Genomic DNA, 23843 nt, shown 5'->3' with positions numbered 1-23843 from the left:
GGACTTTAAGAACGGCTTGATGAATGTGGCGGTGGCTTTTCTTATTGTTCTCTTAACAGACAGGTAAGCAAGAATATAAGAAAAATAATAAGAGTATTGTTGAATGAGGCCCATTGTTTCATCCCGTTCCACTCTGTTGGTTTGTGTTCCTTGTCTTCCTGTCGAAGTTATACTAATTGAAATTAATGACGTCAATCAAACCAATCCATGATACAATATACTTTGTCTATTATATTTAGTTTATAGTTTTAGTTTATAGTTATACAGTTAGCATAGCATAGTTTGTATAGATAGAATAATACGTTGTGTATTATGTTTAGTTTTGTAGTTTCTAGTTTATTCATAGTTTATCTAGTTATAGTGTTTTTTTTGTATCCACTTTTTCTCCTTTCTATTTTTCTCCCATCCCAATTCCGCTGTGCCAATTATCCCCTCCCCTTTCTTGAACGTTGCTCACATATGCCCCCCACTGGCCGGTTGTACGGAGGATAGAAGCCTTGCATCACATGTCCCCTCCGATACATGTGGAGGCAGCCTGTCACATCTTTTCACCTGCCAGCGCGGACTCTCATTGGCGAGGTGTAACGTGTGGGAGGCTCACACTACCCCCGCCATTTCCTGTCTCTGCTGTGCAGGCGTCCCCAACCGACCTGTAGGAGTCACTGTCCACAACGTCCAGATTACCACCCATCGACTTCCACCCGCTAACTCTGCCAATTGAGTTAGTATGACGACTGGCCCAAGCCGCTGCGCCACCCAGCCGCCCTTATCTAGTTATAGTTTATATTTATAGCTATAGTTATTGTAGTGTCCGCTTGTCGCTCCCCAATGAATCGACAAGCGTCCACGATGCACCCGCAATTAATTATCTACTCAGTCCCAAAGTTTGTGATGGAAATATGGAATGTCCCAAGTTGCTGCTGTTTACAGGGTTTATTGTTGTCCAAAGGTGAATGATGGTGAATGAAGGGTTAAATCAGAACAGTTGTCAATTGCTCCATTGTCAGTTCCAAACAGTGAGACAGGTAGGGAAAATGTATCCTCATCACAGGTGCATGCGATTATGGCAATTAGCTAAGCCATTTATAGAAGAGGGGCCATAATGGAGGCGGTGAGCCCCCTAGTGTTCAAACATAAATAAGACACTACTTAATAACCAAAACACTCATATGGCCTTTACAGTTATAGTTTGTATAGATAGAATATATGTTGTTGTTAAGAGTAAAGGTATACAAGTGTCCTCGGTTGTATTATTATGTGCTATAGTATACTGTTTGTGTTCAATGTATATATTAAGAGTGCAGTAATGTTGTTGTAACATTATGGGGCGCTCAAGCACAAGGTAGAGGCGCACATGTGTGTCGTCACGCTGAGCTTATAAAAGGGTGTGTCCACCTGCTCAGCTCTCTCTCTCTGTCTTCTCTCTTCTAGCTGCACCTTATAATATATTATTTTCAGTTTTTATAGTTTCACAAACACACATCAAGACAAATCACAAACACAAAAATAAATTAAAAATAAATAAATAAAACAAAAACAGTATGTTGCCAGACACTGTCACATCAATGAACAAACATACACCATGTCACATACTGTACACTAAGGACGCAAGGGGCTGATTTTCGGACATCTATATATATATTATATATATATATATTTTACAAAAAATACACAGACATTGAGAAGCACTTATGTTCTAGCTAAGCATTCCAAAAAGGGACCCCATATCGTGTTAAATTTGTTCGAGGTCTCGGACCTACTGTGACGGATGCTTTCCAGCTGCAGAGAGGAGACCATCTCAGTGAGCCATCTCTTAAAACATGGAGACGACGTGTCTTTCCATTCATTCAGGATAATTCTTTTGGCCACAGCCATATCAAACATCAGGGCCTCCTGCTCATTGTAAGGTAATTCCGCAGTGTTAGCTGAACAGCCGAGTAGAGCTAGAAGGCAGTCTGGGGCAATCTCTCTCTTATACGCCTTGGTGTACCAGTAAAACATTTCTACTCAGTACTTAAATAGCTTGGGACAAAACCAAAACATATGTGAAAGATTACCCTCTGCGGACATGCAACGATCACAGAGAAGGCGATACAGAGGGATAGACTCTATGCAGTTTAGTTTTAGAGTAATGCAGTCTGTGAATGACCTTAAACTGTATAAGTTGGACTCTGGCATTAATAGAACATTTATGTATCCTGCTAAGTCCCTCCTCCCACATCTCATCAGAGATTTCCATACTAAGCTCTGTGGACCATACATCTTTAATGTGGTCAGAGGAAGCCATAGATTGGACCGAGAAGTATGAAACAAAATCAGAGGTCAGGTGTTTTGAAACTGGTGATCGGCTCATGAGATTATAAAACTGTTAATCAGCAGGACATGTCTCAAAGTCTGGGATATTACTGCGGACATCATTTCTAACCTGCAGGTAACAAAAGAAGTGTGAGCTTGTAAGATTAGACTTAGACTTAAGTTCGTTAAATGAGGCAAAGTGACAATCAACATATAGATCTTTGATAGTGGCCAGTCCCTTTCCCTTCCATAATGAAAAAACAATATCAGGTTGACCAGGGGAAAAATTATGATTATCACATATTGGAGCATATGCCGAGGTTGAAGGTACTTTGAAAACCCTTTTGATTTGACTCAGTATTCTCAGTGAGCTCCGAAGGATAAAATTATTGAGAGCCATCTTATTAATCATGTCACACTTAGAAAATAACATTGCAGGAAGAGAGCTTTTTAAGTTCAGATGCGCCTCCATGTCTAGCCACCTGGGGGCGTCCATGGCTACTGTAGCATCACCTATGAAGTAATCTTGCCAGAAGGTCATGGCCCTTGCATTAGCAGCGCAGTAGTAGTGCTGGAATACCGGCAGGGCCAGCCCCCCCATATGCTTTGGCTTCTGTGTGCTTTAGAAATACGGTGTGCTTTATAGCCCCAGACAAATGGCAGAAGTATAGTGTCTAGCTGTTTAAAAAAAGAGGCAGTCAAAGAAATAGGCACGCTCTGAAAAAGGTAAAGGAACCTGGGGAGAACCACCATTTTTGATCGCCGGCTTAGTGTCCTTTCTTTGGTTGGAGTACAATATGTTTAGTAATTTCCGAATATTACAAAAGGCAAGCCTGCCAGGAATGAATCCCGTTTGGTCGGAATGGACGAGTGAATGAATGAATGAATGAATGAATGAATGAATGAATGAATGAATGAATGAATGAGAACTTTATTTAACAGATTCCAGAATGGGTACAATACAGTACGGCTCAATACACACAATTGTTAAGGGGATGCAGACCAGAGAAAGACGTTTGCCTTGTTTACATCAGGGTCCCCCATTTTCAATTCATAGTGACATTTATGACATACACAACATATCTGACATCATGACATTTATGGCATAGGGACATACATGACATACAGGTATATAGTACTGTTACATTTGTGACATATATGATATGCAAATATACAGTACTGTTACCCATAGATCCTGACAGAGAGTATATATATGATGGGGAGGAGACTGTACATTAGGAGGGGGTGGGTGGGTGGGAGAGAAATATACATACGGTGGGGAGAGAATATATACATACGGTGGGGAGGAGACTGTCTATTAGGAGGGGGTGGGGGGGGTTGGACATTTACGGTGGCCAGTTTCGAATTGCAGCCTCCCGTAGGTGCTCTTTTAGAGCGGTTTTGAATGTGGGTAGGTAGGGATTCACATTCCTTTACAGCTTTGGGTAGGGCGTTCCACATTGATTGGCATAATTGCGAAACGTGTTTAGTCCCTTGTTTGAGCCGAATCTGGGTTTAACATGATTTGTTGAGCTTCCTCTGGTGTTGTGGTCGTGGTATTCACTGACCTTTGGGAAGTATTTTGACATGTACATGGGTACCTTAGTCGTATAGTGTATCTTGTAGACCAGGCCCATTGCAAGTTGCTGTACTCTGTCGTCTACTCTAAGCCATCCTAGGTAGTCAAAGCTGGCAGGGGTGGGGTAGGTTCTAGGAGTAAGGTCAAGTAGTAGTCTGACCAGTTTGTTTTGTGATGTTTGTAATCTTGTTTTTAGCGCCTTTGAGGTGCTTTGGTACCATGAGGTGCAAGCATAGTCGTAGTACCCTTGAATGAGTGCTCCTGCCAGAGTCTTCAGGGTATTCTTGTTTACCAGAGAGGAGATCCGGTACAAGAATCTAGTTCGTTTGTTGACTTTTTTTATTACCTTGGATGCCATTTTGTCACAGGAAAGATTTGCCTCTAGGATGGAACCTAGGTATGTAATTTCATCTTTCCTTGTGACAATATTGTCACCCACTGTAACTGAGAAGCCGTCGGTCTTGCTGAGTTTGTTATTTGATCCGAAGAGAATGGACTCTGTTTTACCCAGGTGTAATGATAGTTTCTTATCAGCGAGCCAGGTGTAGATTCTGCCAAGTTCTGAGCTGAGGGTTTTTTCAACCTGTAACTTGTTCTTGTCAGAGACCAGCATGGCTGAGTCATCCGCGAGAGATCCGACATGCTGAGCCAACCTAGTGGCCAACACCTTGGCAACTGTTTTTTTGTCAAAATTTAACAAACTTATAGGCCGGAACCCTGCTGGATCCGTCCCATCCCTACCTTTCTTGATTAAAAGGCACACATTCGCTTCATAGAGGGAGTCAGGGAAGACATTATTAGTGATAGAATGTTGAATCATTCAAAGAAGTAGAGGGGCCAAAATATCACTGTAAGCTAAGCTTTATAAAACTCCGCCACATACCCATCCGGGCCAGTGGCCTTCCCACTAGGGAAATACTTTATTGCACTTGTTATTTCCTGCAGGCTGAAATCAGCATCTAGCTCATCCCTTGCCTCATCACTGAGCACTGGCATGTCAATATTGTCCAGGAAGCTCTCAACCTCAGAGTCTGGAGCATGGCATCTAGAGGTATAAAGGCCAGTATAGAATTCTTTAAAACGGTCATTTATGTCTTTGGGGTTAGTCAGCAAGCTGCCCGATATAGATTTGATATTATGAATTGCCTGGCTGGCCTGTACACCCCTCAGCTGCCTAGCCAACAGTCTGTCTGGTTTATCACTTAGTTCAAAGTGCTTCTGTCTGAGTTTAAGGAGGAGGGTACTAACCTGCTTGCCCAAAATAGAATTGTATTCATACTTCAATTTAAAAATATTATTTAGGTCCATTTGGGATTGTGATAGTCTGTAAACCTGCTCTAGCGAGGGGAGCCGTGCCTCAATTTCAGCCAAGCGTTTACGTCTTTCTCTCTTTCCAAAGGCTTCATACGATATAATGTGCCCTCTCAATACCACCTTAAGAGACTCCCACAGTGTAGTGTCGGAGACATCACCGGTATCATTAGTCTCCATAAACTCAATTAGTCGAGATCTCATTTGATCCCGAAATGCTTTCTCCGAGAGCAAAGAGGGGTTGAAGCGCCAACTGTATCGCGTCTGTGGCAGTGCCAGCTTTACCAACATAGTGATTGGAGCATGATTGGAAATAAGGATGCTATGATATTTAGTTTGCAGCACGCTAGAGCTAAATTTAGCATCGACAAGAAAATAGTCTATTCTTGTATGCGATTTGTGGACATGGGAAAAGAAAGAATAATCCCTGTCTGTAGGGTGCTGCAATCTCCATATGTCAACTATGTTCATAGAACGCATTAAATTGTTTAGTACTCCAACTGAGTTAATGGTCGGAGGCGGACGAGTGGACGTTTCTAGCTGCACCTTGAAGTAGCAGGTGCACGCTACAGTAGGGCTGGGCGATAAAACGATAACGATAATTATCGCGATATATTTTAATAATCGATAATTAAAGAAATATCAATAAAAAAAAAGTGTGACCTGCAACAGGGCAGAGACAGTGGACAGACTTGTCTTTCTTGCCTGCAACTAAAGTAATGGCTTTGCTTGTCCAAATGACAATACTGACCAAATTGAGATGTATTTTTCTCTGTTTATTTTGTTTGCTTTCTAATTTAAACTACAGTTTGAAACCGTCTGTACATGTGTGCTAGCAGAGCTAGTCTCCAGTCGCGAGTCACGGTGCACATGTGTGGTGGTGTGTCCACCAAAAAAACACCAAAAGATAGAAAAGAAACTAGCAGAGCCAGAACTGTTCAACTCCCCTGGCGCCACAGCCAGCAGAGCCTGTTTACTTTCGCTTTCAAACCAGCTGCAGCCTGAGAACTGGAGTGTGAGGGGCTGTAACACTAAAGATGGTGGCAACGACAAAGAATTGCTGCAAAATAAACATAAATTTGTTTAAAAAAATATATATATTTTTTTAATACTGATGAATGAATGAATGAATGAATGAATGAAAACTTTATTAACAGATTGCAGAATGGGTACAGTACAGTACAGCTCAGTACATACAATTGTTAAGGGGATGCAGACCAGAGAAAGACTTTCGTCTTGTTTACATCAGGGTCCCCCATTTTCAATTCATCGTAACATATATGACATACATGACATACAGATAGACAGTACTGCTCCATCTATACATTTATGACATACCAGATTTGCAATTACAGTACTGTTTGTGATACAAAAAGAGTCCAGAAAGAAAAGAGTATATACATTAGGCGTGGAAACTGTACATTGGATTGGGTAGGTGGGGGTGGGGGGGGACTGTACATTGGAGGTGGTTGGGTGGGTGGGGGGGGTTGGTTAGGAGTGGGGGGGGGGGGTTGGGTAGGAGTGGGGGGGGGGGTTGGGTAGGAGGGGTGGGTGGGGGACACTGTACAACTGTACAAACAACACTGTACATTGGATTATTGACAAGACCATACTTGGTAATTTACTGTACATTGGAGGGGGTTGTGTTCGGACATTTACAGGGGCCAGTTTCGGGTTGCAGTCTCCCTTAGGTGTTTTTTGAGAGTGTTTTTGAAAGTGGGTAGTGATTCACATTCCTTTACAGCTTTGGGTAGGGCGTTCCACATTGATGTGGCATAATTGCGAAACGTGTTTAGTCCCTTGTTTGAGCCGAATCTGCGTTTAACATGATTTGTGGAGCTCCCTCTGGTGTTGTGATCGTGGTATTCACTGACCTTTGGAAAGTATTTTGTCATGTACATGGGTACCTTGGTCGTGTAGTGTATCTTGTAGACCAGGCCCATTGCAAGTTGCTGTACTCTGTCGTCTACTCTACATCTATAACAATCTATAACAATCTATAACAATATAGATAATTATCGATATCTACGGAAGCCCTAAGAGGCCATACATTCATACATTTTATTTACTCCGTTTTCCAGTGATAACGAGTTAATTTAATTTGTTTTCTCGTGATAACGGGATAATTTTCTCGATAACAAAGTTCGTTTTCTCGTGATAACGACTTATTATCTCGTTATCTTGAGATAACGAAGTCCGTTTTCTCGTGATAACGGATTAATTTATCTTGACTCGAGATAACTAAGTCCGTTTTCTCGTGATAACGGATTAATTTATTTCAGGGGGGTACATGACATACAGGTATACACAGTACTGTTACATTTGTGACATACAAGATATGCAAATATACAGTACTGTTAAACAGAGTGAGATCCTAACAGAAAATATATACATACGAGGGGAGGAAACTGTACATTTGGAGGGGGTGTGAGGGGTTTGGACATACAGGGCCAGTTTCAAGTTGCAGCCTCCCAAATAACAAACTCAGCAAGACCGACGGCTTCTCGGTTACAGTGGGTGACAATATTATCACAAGGAAAGATGAAATTACCTACCTGGGCTCCATCCTAGAGGCTAATCTTTCCTGTGACAAAATGGCATCCAATGTAATAAAAAAAGTCAACCAACGAACGCGTTTCTTGTACCGGATCTCCTATCTGGTAAACAAGAATACCCTGAAGACTCTAGCAGGAGCACTCATTCAAGGGTACTACGACTATGCTTGCACCTCATGGTACCAAAGCACCTCAAAGGCACTAAAAAACAAATTACAAACATCTCAAAACAAGCTAGTCAGACTACTACTTGACCTGACTCCTAGAACCCACCTCACCCCTGCCCACTTTGACAACCTAGGATGGCTTAGAGTAGACGACAGAGTACAGCAACTTGCAATGGGCCTGGTCTACAAGATACACTACGCGACCAAGGTACCCATGTACATGTCAAAATACTTCCCAAAGGTCAGTGAATACCACGATCACAACACCAGAGGGAGCTCCACAAATCATGTAAAACCCAGATTCGGCTCAAACAAGGGACTAAACACGTTTCGCAATTATGCCACATCAATGTGGAACGCCCTACCTAAAGCTGTAAAGGAATATGAATCACTACCCACTTTCAAAAACACTCTCAAAAAACACCTACGTGAGACTGCAATTCGAAACTGGCCCCTACAAATGTCCTAACCTAGTTGTACAGTAAATGACCAAGTAAGGCTTTGTCAGTATTCCAATGTACAGTGTAAAATGTGTGTGTGTCCCCTACCCAACCCCCCCCCCCCCCCCCCCCCCCCCCACCTCCAATGTACAGCCCTCACCCAATCCACCCAACCCCACCCCACCCATCCAACCTCCTCCAATGTACAGTTTCTACGCCAAATGTATATACACTCCTTTTCTGGACACTTTTGTATCACAAACAGTACTGTATTTGCAAATCTGATATGTCATAAATGTATAGATGTAGCAGTACTGTCTATCTGTATGTCATGTATGTCATATATGTTATGATGAATTGAAAATGGGGGACCCTGATGTAAACAAGACGAAAGTCTTTCTCTGGTCTGCATCCCCTTAACAATTGTATGTATTGAGCTGTACTGTACTGTACCCATTCTGCAATCTGTTAATAAACTTTTCAATCAATCAATCAATCAGTGCTCTTTGAGAGCTCACTTTGATTGCGCCGGTAAAGCTGAAGCCTTTGCTAACCGTCTTCTTAGATGACGCACACTAATGTGTATATTATCTGTAAAGGCAAGGCATAACGCAAGGCATATTTCAGCCTGTGTCAGGCCTTGATTGACGAGATATGTGACGCGGTGATCAATATCCTCCTGCTCCTCTGACATTGCGACACTGAATGATGTTTCCTGCAGTGATTTAATATATACTAGACTATCGTTCCTTTTTCTCGAGACCTCCAGAAAATTATCCCGTTATCACGAGAAAACTAATTAAATTAACTCGTTACCACAGGAAAATAAAATCTATGAATGTATGGCCTCTTAGGGCTTCCGTAGATATCGAGTGATATGATAACATTATCATATTGTTATCGTGATAAAGTGTTTGGCCATATTGCCCAGCCCTACGCTACAGCAATGTTTATGCCAAAGTTTAAATAAACCAAGCCAAAAAGGCTAAAGAGTTCATCGTCTCTCATCGATTCCTTTCCTCTAAATGCAACGCAAGATAAGCTGCAATCATTATCTTAACAGTTGTGTACTATGTTTACAAATCTACGGTTAAGGAGCTGGGAAAAACAAGAATCATGTTTTTCTGAATGTGTGCACGTATGTAAAAGAAAAAAAAAATAACTGACAATGAAATGATATGAATCTGAAAACACATGGAATGGGATTCCTGTGGGAGATCAGCATAGCTCAGTGCAAAAATTAGTGACCTCTAGTGTTTAAAATATGAAATTGCATGAGGATTACTTTCACAAAATATACTTGGGGTATACTTTGTGACTCTGGTATGTCTGCCTTCAGAAACGTGTGTTGACTTGTACTCTGACACATCCTCCATAGCAGTGTTAATTTAGTCAACGAAAATAATGACTAAATATGGTTGTCAACGAAGCTTTTTCTCCTGACGACAACTAGACGAGACGTCACGTTAATGTAGATCATGTGACACTAAAGTGACTAAATAATTAATGCAATGTCGTTGACTACAAACAACGACACAAAATGGAGTTTACAAAATAAAATCTTGCCGAAATCTCTTCATTTAAAGACTAGACAAAATAATTATAACTTTTAGAATAATTCATGTTATTATTAGTGCAGCATTTCCATTTCCTTTGTGCAGTGCAAGCGCTTTGATTAATTTCCCCACTCACGTTATTTGTTCTTAGCCAGCATTCTAGATAGCAGTAACTGCACACGGCATGGGTTTAATGGAACAATGGCGGGGCAACACGGTCTCGTGGTCTTGTATGCAGTGGGCTTGGACTTGGCAGAATGTATTGTTGAAAGTGAAAGACGAGGAGGAGAAGAAGAGGAGCCCGCTCAGCCCGGGGAGAAATGTGTGAAATCTGTGACAGGTCCGTTGTGTTGTGGAAAGAGGAAGAAGGTGAATAAAACTGTTACGTTGATCACCAAACTAAGTCAAGAACCGTTTCCTCTTCTTACTGTCCAATGGCGAATGCCGTCTCTAACTATACTTTGAAACCAACTGCTACGTTACTGTTAGCATTAGCAACTAGCTAGCTGTCAAATCATCTGTAATTCATTCTCGCATTCCCTTTACTTCTCACGCTGGACACTAATGCAGGAAACAATCCCACCACTGCCACCAATGTAACCAAGGAATAGTCCGCCTATACTTTCAAATTATAGTCAAATAAAATCACGGGAGAATTGACCTGATCATCAACATAACGGTTTTATTCACCTTCTTGCTCTTTCCACTCCACAACACAACAACGGACCTGTCACAGGTGCGCGCCCTGCAACTCCATCTAATAACGTCAGCATCAATAATAACATAGAACACATTAAATAGCTTACATAAGTCTAACCAGCTAGCACTAACATTAGCTTTTCTTTTTTTTTGAAAAAGCGAACGCCAATTTATGAGGCTTTAACTGAGTGGCGAGACTAAACAAAAAAGACTAAATCGAGACTAAACGAAAAAGACTAAGACTAAAATGCTCAGACCTGTAGTTGACTAAAACTTGACTAAACGAAAAATAGATAAAGGTGACTAAATATGAAAAGAGCATTTGACACATGACTAAGACTAAAACTAAAATGAAAAATAGCTGACGAAATGAACACTGCTCCACAGACAGTGAGGGCTTCCGGACGCGTCATCCTGTCACCACATACAAACACTACCGCCAGCTGATCCTCCGCGTGGCGGCGGGGGAGGGGAACGTCATCATCCCAGAGAAACCACTCATCCTGGCCATGACCTCAGGCACGTCAGGACCCAGCGCCATGCTGCTCAGCACCAAGGAGACCAACAAGGAGTTCTTCCTCCAGGTGAGTCAGGACCCAGCGCCATGCTGCTCAGCACCAAGGAGACCAACAAGGAGTTCTTCCTCCAGGTGAGTCAGGACCCAGCGCCATGCTGCTCAGCACCAAGGAGACCAACAAGGAGCTCTTCCTCCAGGTGAGTCAAGACCCAGCGCCATGCTGCTCAGCACCAAGGAGACCAACAAGGAGTTCTTCCTCCAGGTGAGTCAAGACCCAGCACCATGCTGCTCAGCACCAAGGAGACCAACAAGGAGCTCTTCCTCCAGGTGAGTCAGGACCCAGCGCCATGCTGCTCAGCACCAAGGAGACCAACAAGGAGCTCTTCCTCCAGGTGAGTCAGGACCCAGCGCCATGCTGCTCAGCACCAAGGAGACTAACAAGGAGCTTTTCCTCCAGGTGAGTCAGATACAAGGACACCAACAAGGAGCTCTTCCTCCAGGTGAGTCAGATACACTGAGGTCTTCCTCCAGGTGAGTCAGAGACACCAACACTGAGGTCTTCCTCCAGGTGAGATAGAGACACCAACACTGAGGTCTTCCTCCAGGTGAGTCAGAGACACCAACACTGAGGTCTTCCTCCAGGTGAGATAGAGACACCAACACTGAGGTCTTCCTCCAGGTGAGTCAGAGACCAGGATAACAATGCTGACATCTTCCTACATTTACATTTAGTAGTATAGACATATTAGCATAAGTAGGTAGTAAATTAGTAATATAGGCGAGGTAGATTACTTAGCAAAGTGCACAATAGTAAAATACAGTATGAAGGTTTTTTTTGTGTGTTTTCAGGTATTGATTGAAGTGTGTTTTTAGTCGATGGCGGAAAATTGGGCAGGTTTCAGCTGTCCTGACTAATGGTTTCTACTGTCCTGACTGTGGGGGTTTCAGCTGTCCTGACTAATGGTTTCTACTGTCCTGACTGTGGGGGTTTCAGCTGTCCTGACTGGTGGTTTCTACTGTCCTGACTGTGATGGTTTCATTTCACCTGTCCCGACTGGTGGTTTCAGCTGTCCTGACTGATGGTTTCAGCTGTCCTGACTGATGGTTTCAGCTGTCCTGACTCCTGACTGGTGATTTCAGCTGTCCTGACTGATGGTTTCAGCTATCTTGGCTGTGATGGTTTCAGCTGTCCTGACTGTGATGGTTTCAGCTGTCCTGACTGTGGTGGTTTCAGCTGGCCTGACTGATGGTTTCACCTGTCCTGACTGATGGTTTCAGCTGTCCTGACTGTGATGGTTTCAGCTGTCCTGACTGTGGTGGTTTCAGCTGTCCTGACTGATGGTTTCACCTGTCCTGACTGATGGTTTCAGCTGTCCTGGCTGTGATGGTTTCGGCTGTCCTGGCTGTGGTGGTTTCAGCTGTCTGTCCTGACTGTGATGGTTCCAGCTGTCTGTCCTGACTGTGATGGTTTCAGATGTCCTGAGTGTGATGGTTCCAGCTGTCTGTCCTGACTGTGATGGTTCCAGCTGTCTGTCCTGACTGATGGTTTCAGATGTCCTGAGTGTGATGGTTTCAGATGTCCTGACTGTGATGGTTTCAGATGTCCTGAGTGTGATGGTTTCAGATGTCCTGACTGTGATGGTTTCTACTGTCCTGACTGTGATGGTTTCAGATGTCCTGAGTGTGATGGTTTCAGATGCCCTGACTGTGATGGTTTCAGATGTCCTGAGTGTGATGGTTTCAGATGTCCTGACTGTGATGGTTTCTACTGTCCTGACTGTGATGGTTTCAGATGTCCTGACTGTGATGGTTTCTACTGTCCTGACTGTGATGGTTTCAGCTGTCCTGACTGTGATGGTTTCAGATGTCCTGACTGTGATGGTTTCTACTGTCCTGACTGTGATGGTTTCAGCTGTCCTGACTGTGATGGTTTCAGCTGTCCTGACTGTGGTGGTTTCAGCTGTCCTGACTGTGATGGTTTCAGCTGTCCTGACTGTGATGGTTTCAGCTGAATGGGACTGAGGCGGCTAGAAGATGCATATCATAGGGGTCTTGAGGGTGTGTAGTTAGAGACCATTGACCGGAGGTAGGAGGGAGCTGTTCCCTTCGCTGCACGGTATGCCAGGTCAAGGACCTTGAAGTGGATTTGTGCGGCGATGGGAAGCCCGTGCAGCTCTCTGAGAAGTGGGATGACTAGGGGTGTAACGATGCATCGATTAATCGAAATGCATCGATTCTAATGTGACTATTTAACTACATCGATTTGAAAATGTTAGAATCGATTATTTATAATCAAAATGAATCGAAATTAAAAAATATATATATTATGTTTTTTTTGTGTGTGTTGTTTTTATTTACCTATAGTCCATTCATGCTGAGTGAATCAGTTCCCCCAGCCACACTTGTGTATTCAAATTTGGGGAATTAACTGATGTATGTCAAATGTATCGAATCGAATCGTGGTCAAATGAAGAGATTTCATGATGCATTGAATCGTTGCCTGAAGAATCGTATCGAATTTTATCGTCGCATCGTTACACCCCTAGGGGTGACTTTGGTAGATTGGAGAGAGAGATCCCAAGACATCAATTCCCAACTGTGCTGTGTGTAACATGGTGATGGAGTGCTCTTGGGAAGGAAAAGGTGGCATGGATACGTCCCCTTGTGTATGTTTCCCCCAGGGTGTGGCTGTCTGTCTGGATGCCATGCAACAGGGCTTCCCTGCCTGCGCCAGCCTCCAGAGGACCACCAAGCTCTTCTACATGCCAACCTTTCGCCAGTCCGAGGCGGGCATCCCCATCGGGCCCAACTCTTCCACGCCAGCCTCGTCGCGCCACATGCTCAGCCTTTACACCACGCCAGCACCCGCCTTCCAGGTCAGGTCCTCACCACAGGCAGGATTACCCAGATAGGTCGCCGTAGACATTATCATGACACGTCGGTCATGATGCAACAGTACTGCCATTTATTTAACTGGGCAGATTGGAACCATAAGACATTTTCAGCTACAACCATATCCAGTCTATGCTAGTTCCATGTCAACCATATCCAGTCTATGCTAGTTCCATGTCAACCATATCCAGTCTATGCTAGTTCCATGTCAACCATATCCAGTCTATGCTAGTTCCATGTCAACCATATCCAGTCTATGCTGGTTCCAAGCAGTTAAGCGTCAAAACCAAACCAGGGAGTTTTGTACAACGATGTGATTTTCACTTAGCTGAAATACCCTGGTTTATATACTGAACCACAGAATCAACATGAAGTCACAATTGAAATACCCTGGTTTATATACTGAACCATAGAATCAACATGAAGTCACAATTTGGGTCTAAAAATAGAACAAACAAGCATACAGACCATGTCACTCTGCTCTGACCCCTGACATACAATATATACATACAGTACATACTATACTGTACATACATACAGTAGATACATACAGACTGTCACTCTGCTCTGACCCCTGACATACAATAAATACATACAATACAGACCGTGTCACTCTGCTCTGATCCCTGACATACAATAAATACATACAGTACATACATACAATAAATAAATAGATGTATACATGGCATACATACAATAAATACATACATACAGACCATGTCACTATGCTCTGAGCCCTGACATACAATACATTCTTCAAAGTGTCCCTCCTGTGAGTAGGTTGAGTATAAAGTTGAGTATCCTTAAGTATAAAGTTGAGTATCCTTAACCTCTTAAACCCGAGCCCTATTTTCTGAAGATTCTCCTAAAAATACATACATAAGTAAATGGAAGATTGCTCCACTTCTACAAGGTCCATTTGCATGTTCTTGCTATCTAGGGACATCTATGGATCTCAGGGAATGTATTCCCAGTGTCAGAAATATTATGTCTGTTACTAGGCTTGAGTAAATTGTAATGAACCAAAGGATAATATAATAATTGTTTTCATCTTTGACGGTGAATAACATCATGCTAAAATTGACCAGACATGAAAGATTCAGCACCTTCTTGAGATCACGTGTACAAAAAATCTAAGCAAATGAATAAAGGGCAGATGATTAAACAGGTTTAGTAGATACAGTACTGAATTCTGCCATCCGGGCACATGCAATTTGAAATATGATTATAGAATATCGAGGCGGCTGGGTGGCGTAGCGGAGATTGCGCTTGTCACCAATGCAAGAGACTCCGGGTCAGCGGGTGGAAGTCGATGGGTGGGGATTGGACATTGTGGACAGCGACCCCTACAGGTCGGTTGGGAGACGCCTGCACAGCAGAGACAGGAAGTGGCGAGGGTAGTGTGAGCCTCCCATGCGTTACACCTCGCCAATGAGAGTCCGCGCTGGCAGGCGAAAAGATGTGACAGGCTGCCTCCTTGTGTGCCGGAGGGAACACGTGATGCAAGGCTTCTATCCTCTCTACAATCGACCAGTGGGGGGCATAGTCGAGCAACGTTCAAGACAGGGGAGGGGATAATTGGATACACGAAATTGGGATGGGAGAAAAATAGAAAATAAGGAGAAAAAGTTAAAAAAAATAAAGAATATAGAATATCAGGCATATAAATTACCTTATTATGCCCAAGTCGCACATCTATGGATCAGGCCAAATCTCCCCTTTCCAATGGAAGAGTTCAATCTGGATTTAGTATCACCAGGTGTGCAGCAAAAAACGTGAATGAAATCTACTATAAGTACAGTTACATTTTTATAATGTAAATTTCTCTACCATTTGTCATCAGATTGCAATGCTGTTTTTTGCTAGACATTCACAGAAAGGTAGAGCAACTAACTGCGTTTTTTTTCCACATCACAGTATGCAACGTCCAAGATTTGCCTTTTTCTTTTTTTTGTAAGAACATACAAAACATGTACAAGACTCATACAAATACATTAAAAACTGACATGGAAATTAAAAAAAGACTTACGAAAAAAGAAAGATACTATACTATACATTGTGCACATATATCCCTGATGCATATACTTTACATGTAGACCAATCTACCTGTGAGCAGGTATGTGCTGCATACATAAAATCTATGCATATACATACATAATACAATATAAAGTACAAGTACCATCAGATCAGATCCCCTTTTTTATATTCCTCCTTGATACCATTGTAACCCCACCTTAGTCATTTGTCCCCAGACCGTTCAGTCAGGTGTAGAAAACTGTCCCATACCTCAGCGAAGATATCCTCTCTTCCTGCGACTCTATATGTCACCCTTTCATATGATGCTGTCCGGAACATTAGTTCCATCCATTCTTTAAAAGTAATATCAACAGGTGATTTCCAATGTCGTAATGCAATTCTACATCCTGATATCATGGCCATTCTATACCACATTCCCCGGTATTTAGGCAGTTTAATCCCTTTCGGTACTATACCCAAAACACATGCCATTGGGGCGTTATTTATCTTCACATTCAGAACCTTACTTAGGAATATCACAATTTGATCCCACATTTTCCGGACCTTCTCACATTCGTATAGCATGTGTAGTAAAGTGCCTGTCTCCTTCTCACATCTCCAGCAGATGTCACTGTCCCTTAATTTCAGTCTGGTCAGTTTACTAGGCGTCCAATAGCTTCTGTTCAACACTTTGTAAAAAATAAGTTGTGATTGCGCCTCCCGAGAGAATTTACCCCATTTGGACACCAGCTTCTCCCACATTTCCTCAGTAATATCCTCACGTACATCGTTCTCCCAGCTCAGCCTCAGACCCGCCAACTTGGGTGCATTGTATTCTCTTATAACATCATAGAATCTTGATGCACCGCCTTTCCTACGCCATCCTTTATAAAATATTTCTTGAATTGCAGTAATCGGGCCACACTTTGACCCTCCCATTGATGACGATATACAATGTCTAATCTGTAGGAATTTATAGAAGTTTTTATTATCTATACCAAAATCCTCTTCAATATCCTCAAAAGGTAAAACCCCATCTTCCCCGGCTATATCACCCAGTACATGTATCCCCCTTTTAATCCAGTCGTCCCATATGACTGATTTCTTACCAATCTTTAGTTTTTTATTATACCATATAGAGGCTCTTGTAGTCAGATATGGGCTATCACCAGTCAGCCTATGCGACTGATTCCAAGTTTCCCTGGCAAACGCCATTAGAGGGTTCTTAAGAGGTATATGTCTGATTGTGTCAGGAAGGATTCCAGAGACGAGGGATATACCATTTCCTCCTCTATCTTGACCCAAGCAGGTGCCTCCTCAGTCGAGTGATTCAATTTGGAGAGCTGGGAGAGCGAGAACGCATAGTGATACCAGTCTAGCTTAGGCAGGGACAAGCCGCCATTTTCCTTTGCTGCATACATTTTGGCCCGACCAAATAGTGGCCTTTTGCCCCCCCATAAATATACATGAATGACTTTGTCATACTGTTTGAGTAACTGAGTTGGGAGAGTCATCGGCAGCATATATAGGATATAATTTAATTTGGGAGCCAATATCATTTTTACTAAGTTTATCTTCCCAAGGAGGGACATATTCATCTTGGCCCAATTCTGGGTCAGAGCACTAACATGTTCGATTATAGGGGCAATATTGGCTTGTACTATCTCTTTCAGACCTGGGATCGCAACTAACTGCGTTCTGATTTATGGCAATAACATTCAGGTTTGTTCCACCTGTGAGATATGATCCCAGAAATAAAGACGGGAAAAAGAAGTCGGATGATTGACAGGGGCTGGCGTGAGCTGGGAAGTGTCGTTTTTTGAAATTCGAAAGCCCTGGGTCTCTTCTCTCAAAAGACTACACTCAAGTTAGGTTGCCTTTTTCCGACTCAATGCCCTGACATTTCTATAAACTAATATTTCACTAGTAACACTTAAAATCATTGGTAAACAAACATAGTGCTGAAAATATACACTTTCACTGCTGTTTTGACAGGGTTAGGGTCTTTACTCTTGGCTACATTTGAAAAAAATACGCAACATTAATTCATACATTCTGTAGAGATGGATTTATGGCGTGATGTCATTCTCGTACCGGTACCGGACCACTCTGGCTTAAGAGGTTAAGTATAACATTGAGTATCTTAAGTATAAAGTTGAGCATCCTTATGTATAACATTGAGTATCCTTAAGTATAAAGTACTAAGGTACTAATAAGATACTACTAACTACTACATTTTCCCTAAAGTAATGTTCTTCTTCCAGAACATTATTAGTGGTTGTGTTTTTCCTTTTCAAGTAATAATTCCGCCTTTTGCTTGTTCGTCTTAATTCCTGGAGCTGTCTCCATGTGACTGTGTGACACCCCCTGTCCTCCTCAGGTCCCCAATGAGAAGGACACTCTCTACCTGCACCTTCTCTTCGCTCTCAAAGACCCCAGCGTGGGAACCCTGGAGTCCAACTTCTCCTCCACCATCTTCTACGCCTTCAGCGTCCTACAGGTAGAAACCAGGGTCATTCTGTCTCCTAGTCACAGACTGAAGGCGTCCTACAGGTACAGATGTAGCCCTTAGAACTCTCTGCACTGCAGAGTGGGTACCAGGTTTGTGCCTGGTTACACCTGGTTACTTTTGTCTCTAGGTAAAAGGGAGGGGAGAAAAAAAAACGTTGTGTTCTCAGTTTGAATACACAGCGGATACTGTGTAAAGAACAATTGAGACCATTTTCAAATGTCCAATCTAACGAATTCCGTTTGCTCATATAATGCTTAACATGAGCTGGGAAGTGTAGTTTTTTTAAATTCGAAAAACCCATCGAAAGCCCTGGGTCTCTTCTCTCAAAAGACTACACTCAAGTTGGCTGGAGTCTGGACCCTGAAATTGTTGTGTCTTGGCGCTTTTTAGAAGAAGTAGCGGTCTCACCACAAAGACTACAGGATGTAGTATACTCCACTATTCCTATATCAAAATGCCAGCTAAGATATGGACTAATCATATCCCACGTGATTCAAACGTGGCGTAATGTTGAATGGTCCTGTGCGGTTAAATGCCCGTGGCACCTCAACTCTCCAATTTTTCATAACCAGCAACTACTTGTTGGGCACAAACCTGTTAATATTCCTCAATGGGAGAGGAGGGGAGTTCATACTCTGGAAGATATTATGATAAAAACGGTCTTCGAGCGTTTCAGGACCTAAAAGAGTTTTATGATATACCTGCCGAATCATTCTTTTTTTTACCTACAACTAAGGTCGGCGCTCAGGGCCCACGGTGAAATAAAATGTATTAAAACATTTTTTTTTGAATGTTGATTTAGAATTTGAACGCCAACGTAGCGAACGAAGGTCGGAACGTTCGGGCTCAGCCCTAGTCTGGGGTGCTCTCAACTCTGTTGTCGGCGACAGATAATGTTACATTGCTCGGCCGGTTTGACTATAGTATTTTTATGATTTACCAGAAGTGCTGAGTCGAATGTAATCTGGTGAAAACGCACCTTATCATCCATAAGTGTGATCATTTTGTCCTCTTCATAATAATCTCCAATAGTTCGCTCGCCATTGCATAGGCAGTTTGCATGCTAGTGGCTACGACACTGGCCAGCAGTGAGTGAGCAAACCCCCCCCCCCCCCACAGTAAACTAGCCCAGTTCAAAAGGTAGGCGATAATGCCACCTATCGGGATTCGATCGTCATTTCAATTCCAATTCACTCAGAGGTGCCAGCAAGGTCACACAACAAGGTCCGGCTAACTGTTTAGTATAAAAAATAATCAATTCTGACATTGCTCAGGAGGAATCTGCAGGTTCTGGTCGTTGCGGCAATGTGAGCGGAGAAGTTCAGCCGGTCGTCAAGGACAACACCAAGGTTCTTGGCAGTCGGGACGTCTTATTATACTGTCTGCTCCCTAATTTGGAAAAGGACATATGGTGGTTTTTGCCTCTCGTCTCCCAGGAGCGCTGGCAGGAGCTGGTGGTTGATGTAGAGCAGGGTCGGCTCAGCGCTGGGCTAGCCCTGGAGCCTGGCATCAGAGCCCAGCTGGAGAGCCAGCTGAAGCCGGACACATGGAGGGCGTCCCAGCTCAGAGCCCACTTCCAGGAGGGCTTCCGGGGCATTGCCAAGCGCCTTTGGCCCCAGCTCAACCTGGTGCTGGCGGTGGACTCTGGTTCCAATCAGATCTATGGAGAGATGCTGAGGGAACACTACTGCCAGGGAGTTCCCTTCTACTCCCCCTTCTATGCTGCCACTGAAGGTAGCGATGCCCCCAAAGACCTCTGTTCCTACAGCTGATTCTGTTCCTACAGATACTTATTTGTTCCTACAGCTGATTCTGTTCCTACAGCTGATACTGATTATGTTCCTACAGATACTGATTCTGTTCCTACAGCTGATTCTGTTCCTTGATTGATTGATTGATTGATTGAAAACTTTATTAACAGATTGCAGAATGCTCAATACACACAATTGTTAAGGGGATGCAGACCAGAGAAAGACTTTCGTCTTGTTTAATTTTCAATTCATAATGACATTTATGACATACACAACATACAGATATATATGACATTTCTGACATACAGGTATACAGTACTGTTACATTTGTGACATACAAGATATGCAAATACAGTACTGTTAACACTTTAATCGCCGGGAACGCCGTAACTCGTCTTTGCTCGCCATGCTCATTCTGCCGAAGACGCCGTAACTCGTCTTTGATATCAATATTTCAAAAATCTGTGATCGAAATCATATTTCTCCTCCGGAGACATGAGATGTACTGGTGAGCTCCACTCAACTGTCTAACGGTTCAAGAGCGCCATCTGGTGGCCGATCAGCAGATCGGCCAACAGGAAGTGATGCGCCAAACAGGAAGTGCTCATCCATATTTCGTCCGGGCACTCGCGATCGTTAGCCGGACTCCATCTCAACACACTGGATAATCAATCGCTCGCCCTAACTCAATAAACAACGTTATTTGGACGTATATAGTATTATACAACCTGGAAATGGTTCATCTATATCAACATCCCATAATCGAAAACTGTCTACTCCAAGCTGATCGTCCAACGGCGCGAGGAAGATATGGTAAGATCCAGCGTTATTTTCTAATGTGTTCCATATAAACTGCTCTGATGACCATATGACCCACACTAGACGAATGATATAACGTTGCCCACGGAATTATAAACGACCCCCCGCCCATCCGGTCAATATCAGATGATACGTAGTAACTTCTAGAAGTACCTCCAGTTGAAATTTTTCATCTGGCACCGATTGCTACCAAACTGTATTTGATCATCAATATAATGCATTTGGGGCTATAAATCAAGTTCTGGAGAAAGCTGCAGAAAACGATAAAAACATACTTATACTTTAGACCATATTTTAGTATGAATATGTGAATGAAAAAGTATAACGTTGCTACACCCTGAACAATGCATATGAGACATTGAATGGGCCATAATAATGTCAATTTAGCAATAGAATTTAAAAAGTTATAGCCCTGCAAAGAAGGGGAACTTCTCCATAGACAAATAGAGCTGGCTAGGGATGGTAAATTATGAATTTAACCATGGCGATCAAAGTGTTAAACAGAGATCCTAACAGAAACTATATACATACGAGGGGGAGGAAACTGTACATTAGGAGGGGGTGGTTTGGACATTTATGGGGGCCATACAGACAGCCGTCTGGGAGAAATGCGAGGCCCTGTGCGAAATGTTTTAATTAATTAATTAATTAATACTTATTTTTGCCTTAAATTTCCTAAAAATATTAAATCAGTAAGAAATTGTATATATATAAACACACATTTTACACACAACACGTTTGATTATTATAATGAAGCTTTGACATGATATGAGTTTGTATAGTAATGCTTGTTTATTACAACATCACACAAAACAAAATCCCCATCTTACAACACATTCCCAAAACCCAAATATAGGCTAAATAATAACAGCCAGGGGGGGGGTTGATATGTGCCTCTGGGCAGGGAACACACTGGGAAACCCCAGTGATATACGTAGCCTATAGGCCTACTTGCACTGCAAATAATTGACAACAATGACAATAAGCACTCAGACATAGGCGCCGCTTTATGTTTCTGCCAGTGGGTGCTCAAAACAGTTGAATGCCCTACCCCCACGCCCAAGATAAACTTTCTGCAATAACCATAGCCTACATCAGTGGTGCCCAACCAGTCGATCGCGATCGACAGGTAGATCGCGGGCTGATTTCAAGTAGATCTCGATTAATAAAATGCGATTATAATTTTTTTTTCTTTTTTTTTTCTTTTTTTTTGCTAAATCAACTCTGCCTCTCTTTGTTAACTACAACAAGCAATGCTGTTTGTTATTTAAGATGAGGTCGGACTCGGCACTGACAGATTTGTGTTCATTATGCTGCTTTTATAAAGCCTCAAATGACGGTTTACAATATACAATTTTGGCTGGTAGCTCTCGGCTAGGTGGTAAATTAAAAAGTAGATCTTGGTTCAAAAAAGGTTGGGCACCCCTGGCCTACATGATTTGTTGCTATACGGATTTGGAAAAAGTTGTCAAACGCACACATTTCCGACACACACGCGCAAACACACACACACCCGTCTAGAACAAATACCCATTACGAACACAGCTCTGCCTGTCAGCTGGTAGCCCGAGGCTGGGCATACAAGTCAACGTATTCTTAATAATAATAGCCCGAGGCTGGGCATACAAGTCAAATTTCTCTCAGAGAAATAAGCGGACAATGATAAAAACGTCACTCGCCACTTAAAGAAATCAAAATCGTGTATTTAACAACCTCAAAAACGTTCGAAACATGGTTTATATTAACTTAATAAATAAACAAAAACGAAAAACAAAAAATCTACTTATGTTTTACATTTACATATGTTACTTATGTCAATGAAAATGTCCAGTAGGCCTAACTAAATAACAGATATACATCTCCGATACACACGCAAGCAGCGTCTGATGGCCGAATCTGTCAGACGGCACTGGAGTAGATATACAGTACTGTTACATCCAGACATTTATGATACAAGATATACAAATATACAGTACTGCTTAAGAGGCAGAGATCAATAAAAGAAAATATAATACACTCGAGGGGGAAGAAACTGTACATGCTATTTCTGTCTCTCATTTCAGCACCAGGCGCTGTCCATCGTTATTATCTCCATCTCCGTTTATGTTTCTGAAAACACTGTTTATGTGTGGGTGAAAGGCCCAAACATGGAAGAAAATGTGCGTTTTGCTAAATATCTGGATTTGTGTGGACATGGCTTTAAAGGGGCTATGCACTACTATTCCTAGCACTATTTGGGCAACTTTACACAATTCCTGTTAGTCTATTGAAGACATTTGTAAGGTTTTTTTCAAAAAAATTCATTGTTTTATATTTCTAATCAAGTACTCAAAACCATCATTTTTCAGCCTCAAGAAATCAGGCTGTTATGGCCTGGCTCCGCCCATAAGCACTTTGAGTGACAGTCAGACCACAGTCTGCACTGGTAGAGGGAGGGAGGGAGGGGGGGGAAGAGAGAGAGTTCAGTTCAGCTCAGAGTTTTTATTTGCCACATGGAATAATACAATCATAGTTTCTTCATTAAAAAATCATAAATAGTCATTCCATGGACAAAAGGAGCAGGAAGAAGAATAAATCTTATAGTTACCTGCCCCTTATTCCTAAACTAACATGTATTTTTTAATGGTCGGCGTATAACCTTATTTACACAAATAATCATTTAGAGAGAGAGAGAGAGAGAGAGAGAGAGAGAGAGAGAGAGAGAGAGAGAGAGAGAGAGAGAGAGAGAGAGAGA

General features: G+C 42.5%; 1 protein-coding gene across 1 annotated transcript in view; it reads left to right on the top strand.

Moving 5' to 3' along the window:
- ghdc (GH3 domain containing) overlaps positions 1-23843 on the top strand; it is a 63539-nt gene that overhangs the window by 22159 nt on the left and 17537 nt on the right. The window contains exons 3-6 of the mRNA XM_084325785.1: positions 10990-11186; positions 13801-13995; positions 18408-18527; positions 19976-20273. Coding sequence (XP_084181911.1) covers positions 10990-11186; positions 13801-13995; positions 18408-18527; positions 19976-20273 — 810 coding nt within the window. The remainder of the gene's footprint in view (positions 1-10989; positions 11187-13800; positions 13996-18407; positions 18528-19975; positions 20274-23843) is intronic.

This window comes from Notolepis coatsorum, assembly GCF_963971535.1.
Source record: "Notolepis coatsorum genome assembly, chromosome: 12".
NCBI lineage: Eukaryota > Metazoa > Chordata > Actinopteri > Aulopiformes > Paralepididae > Notolepis > Notolepis coatsorum.
Note: the sequence above shows the minus strand (reverse complement) of the source record. Positions and strands in the feature narration are given on the sequence as shown.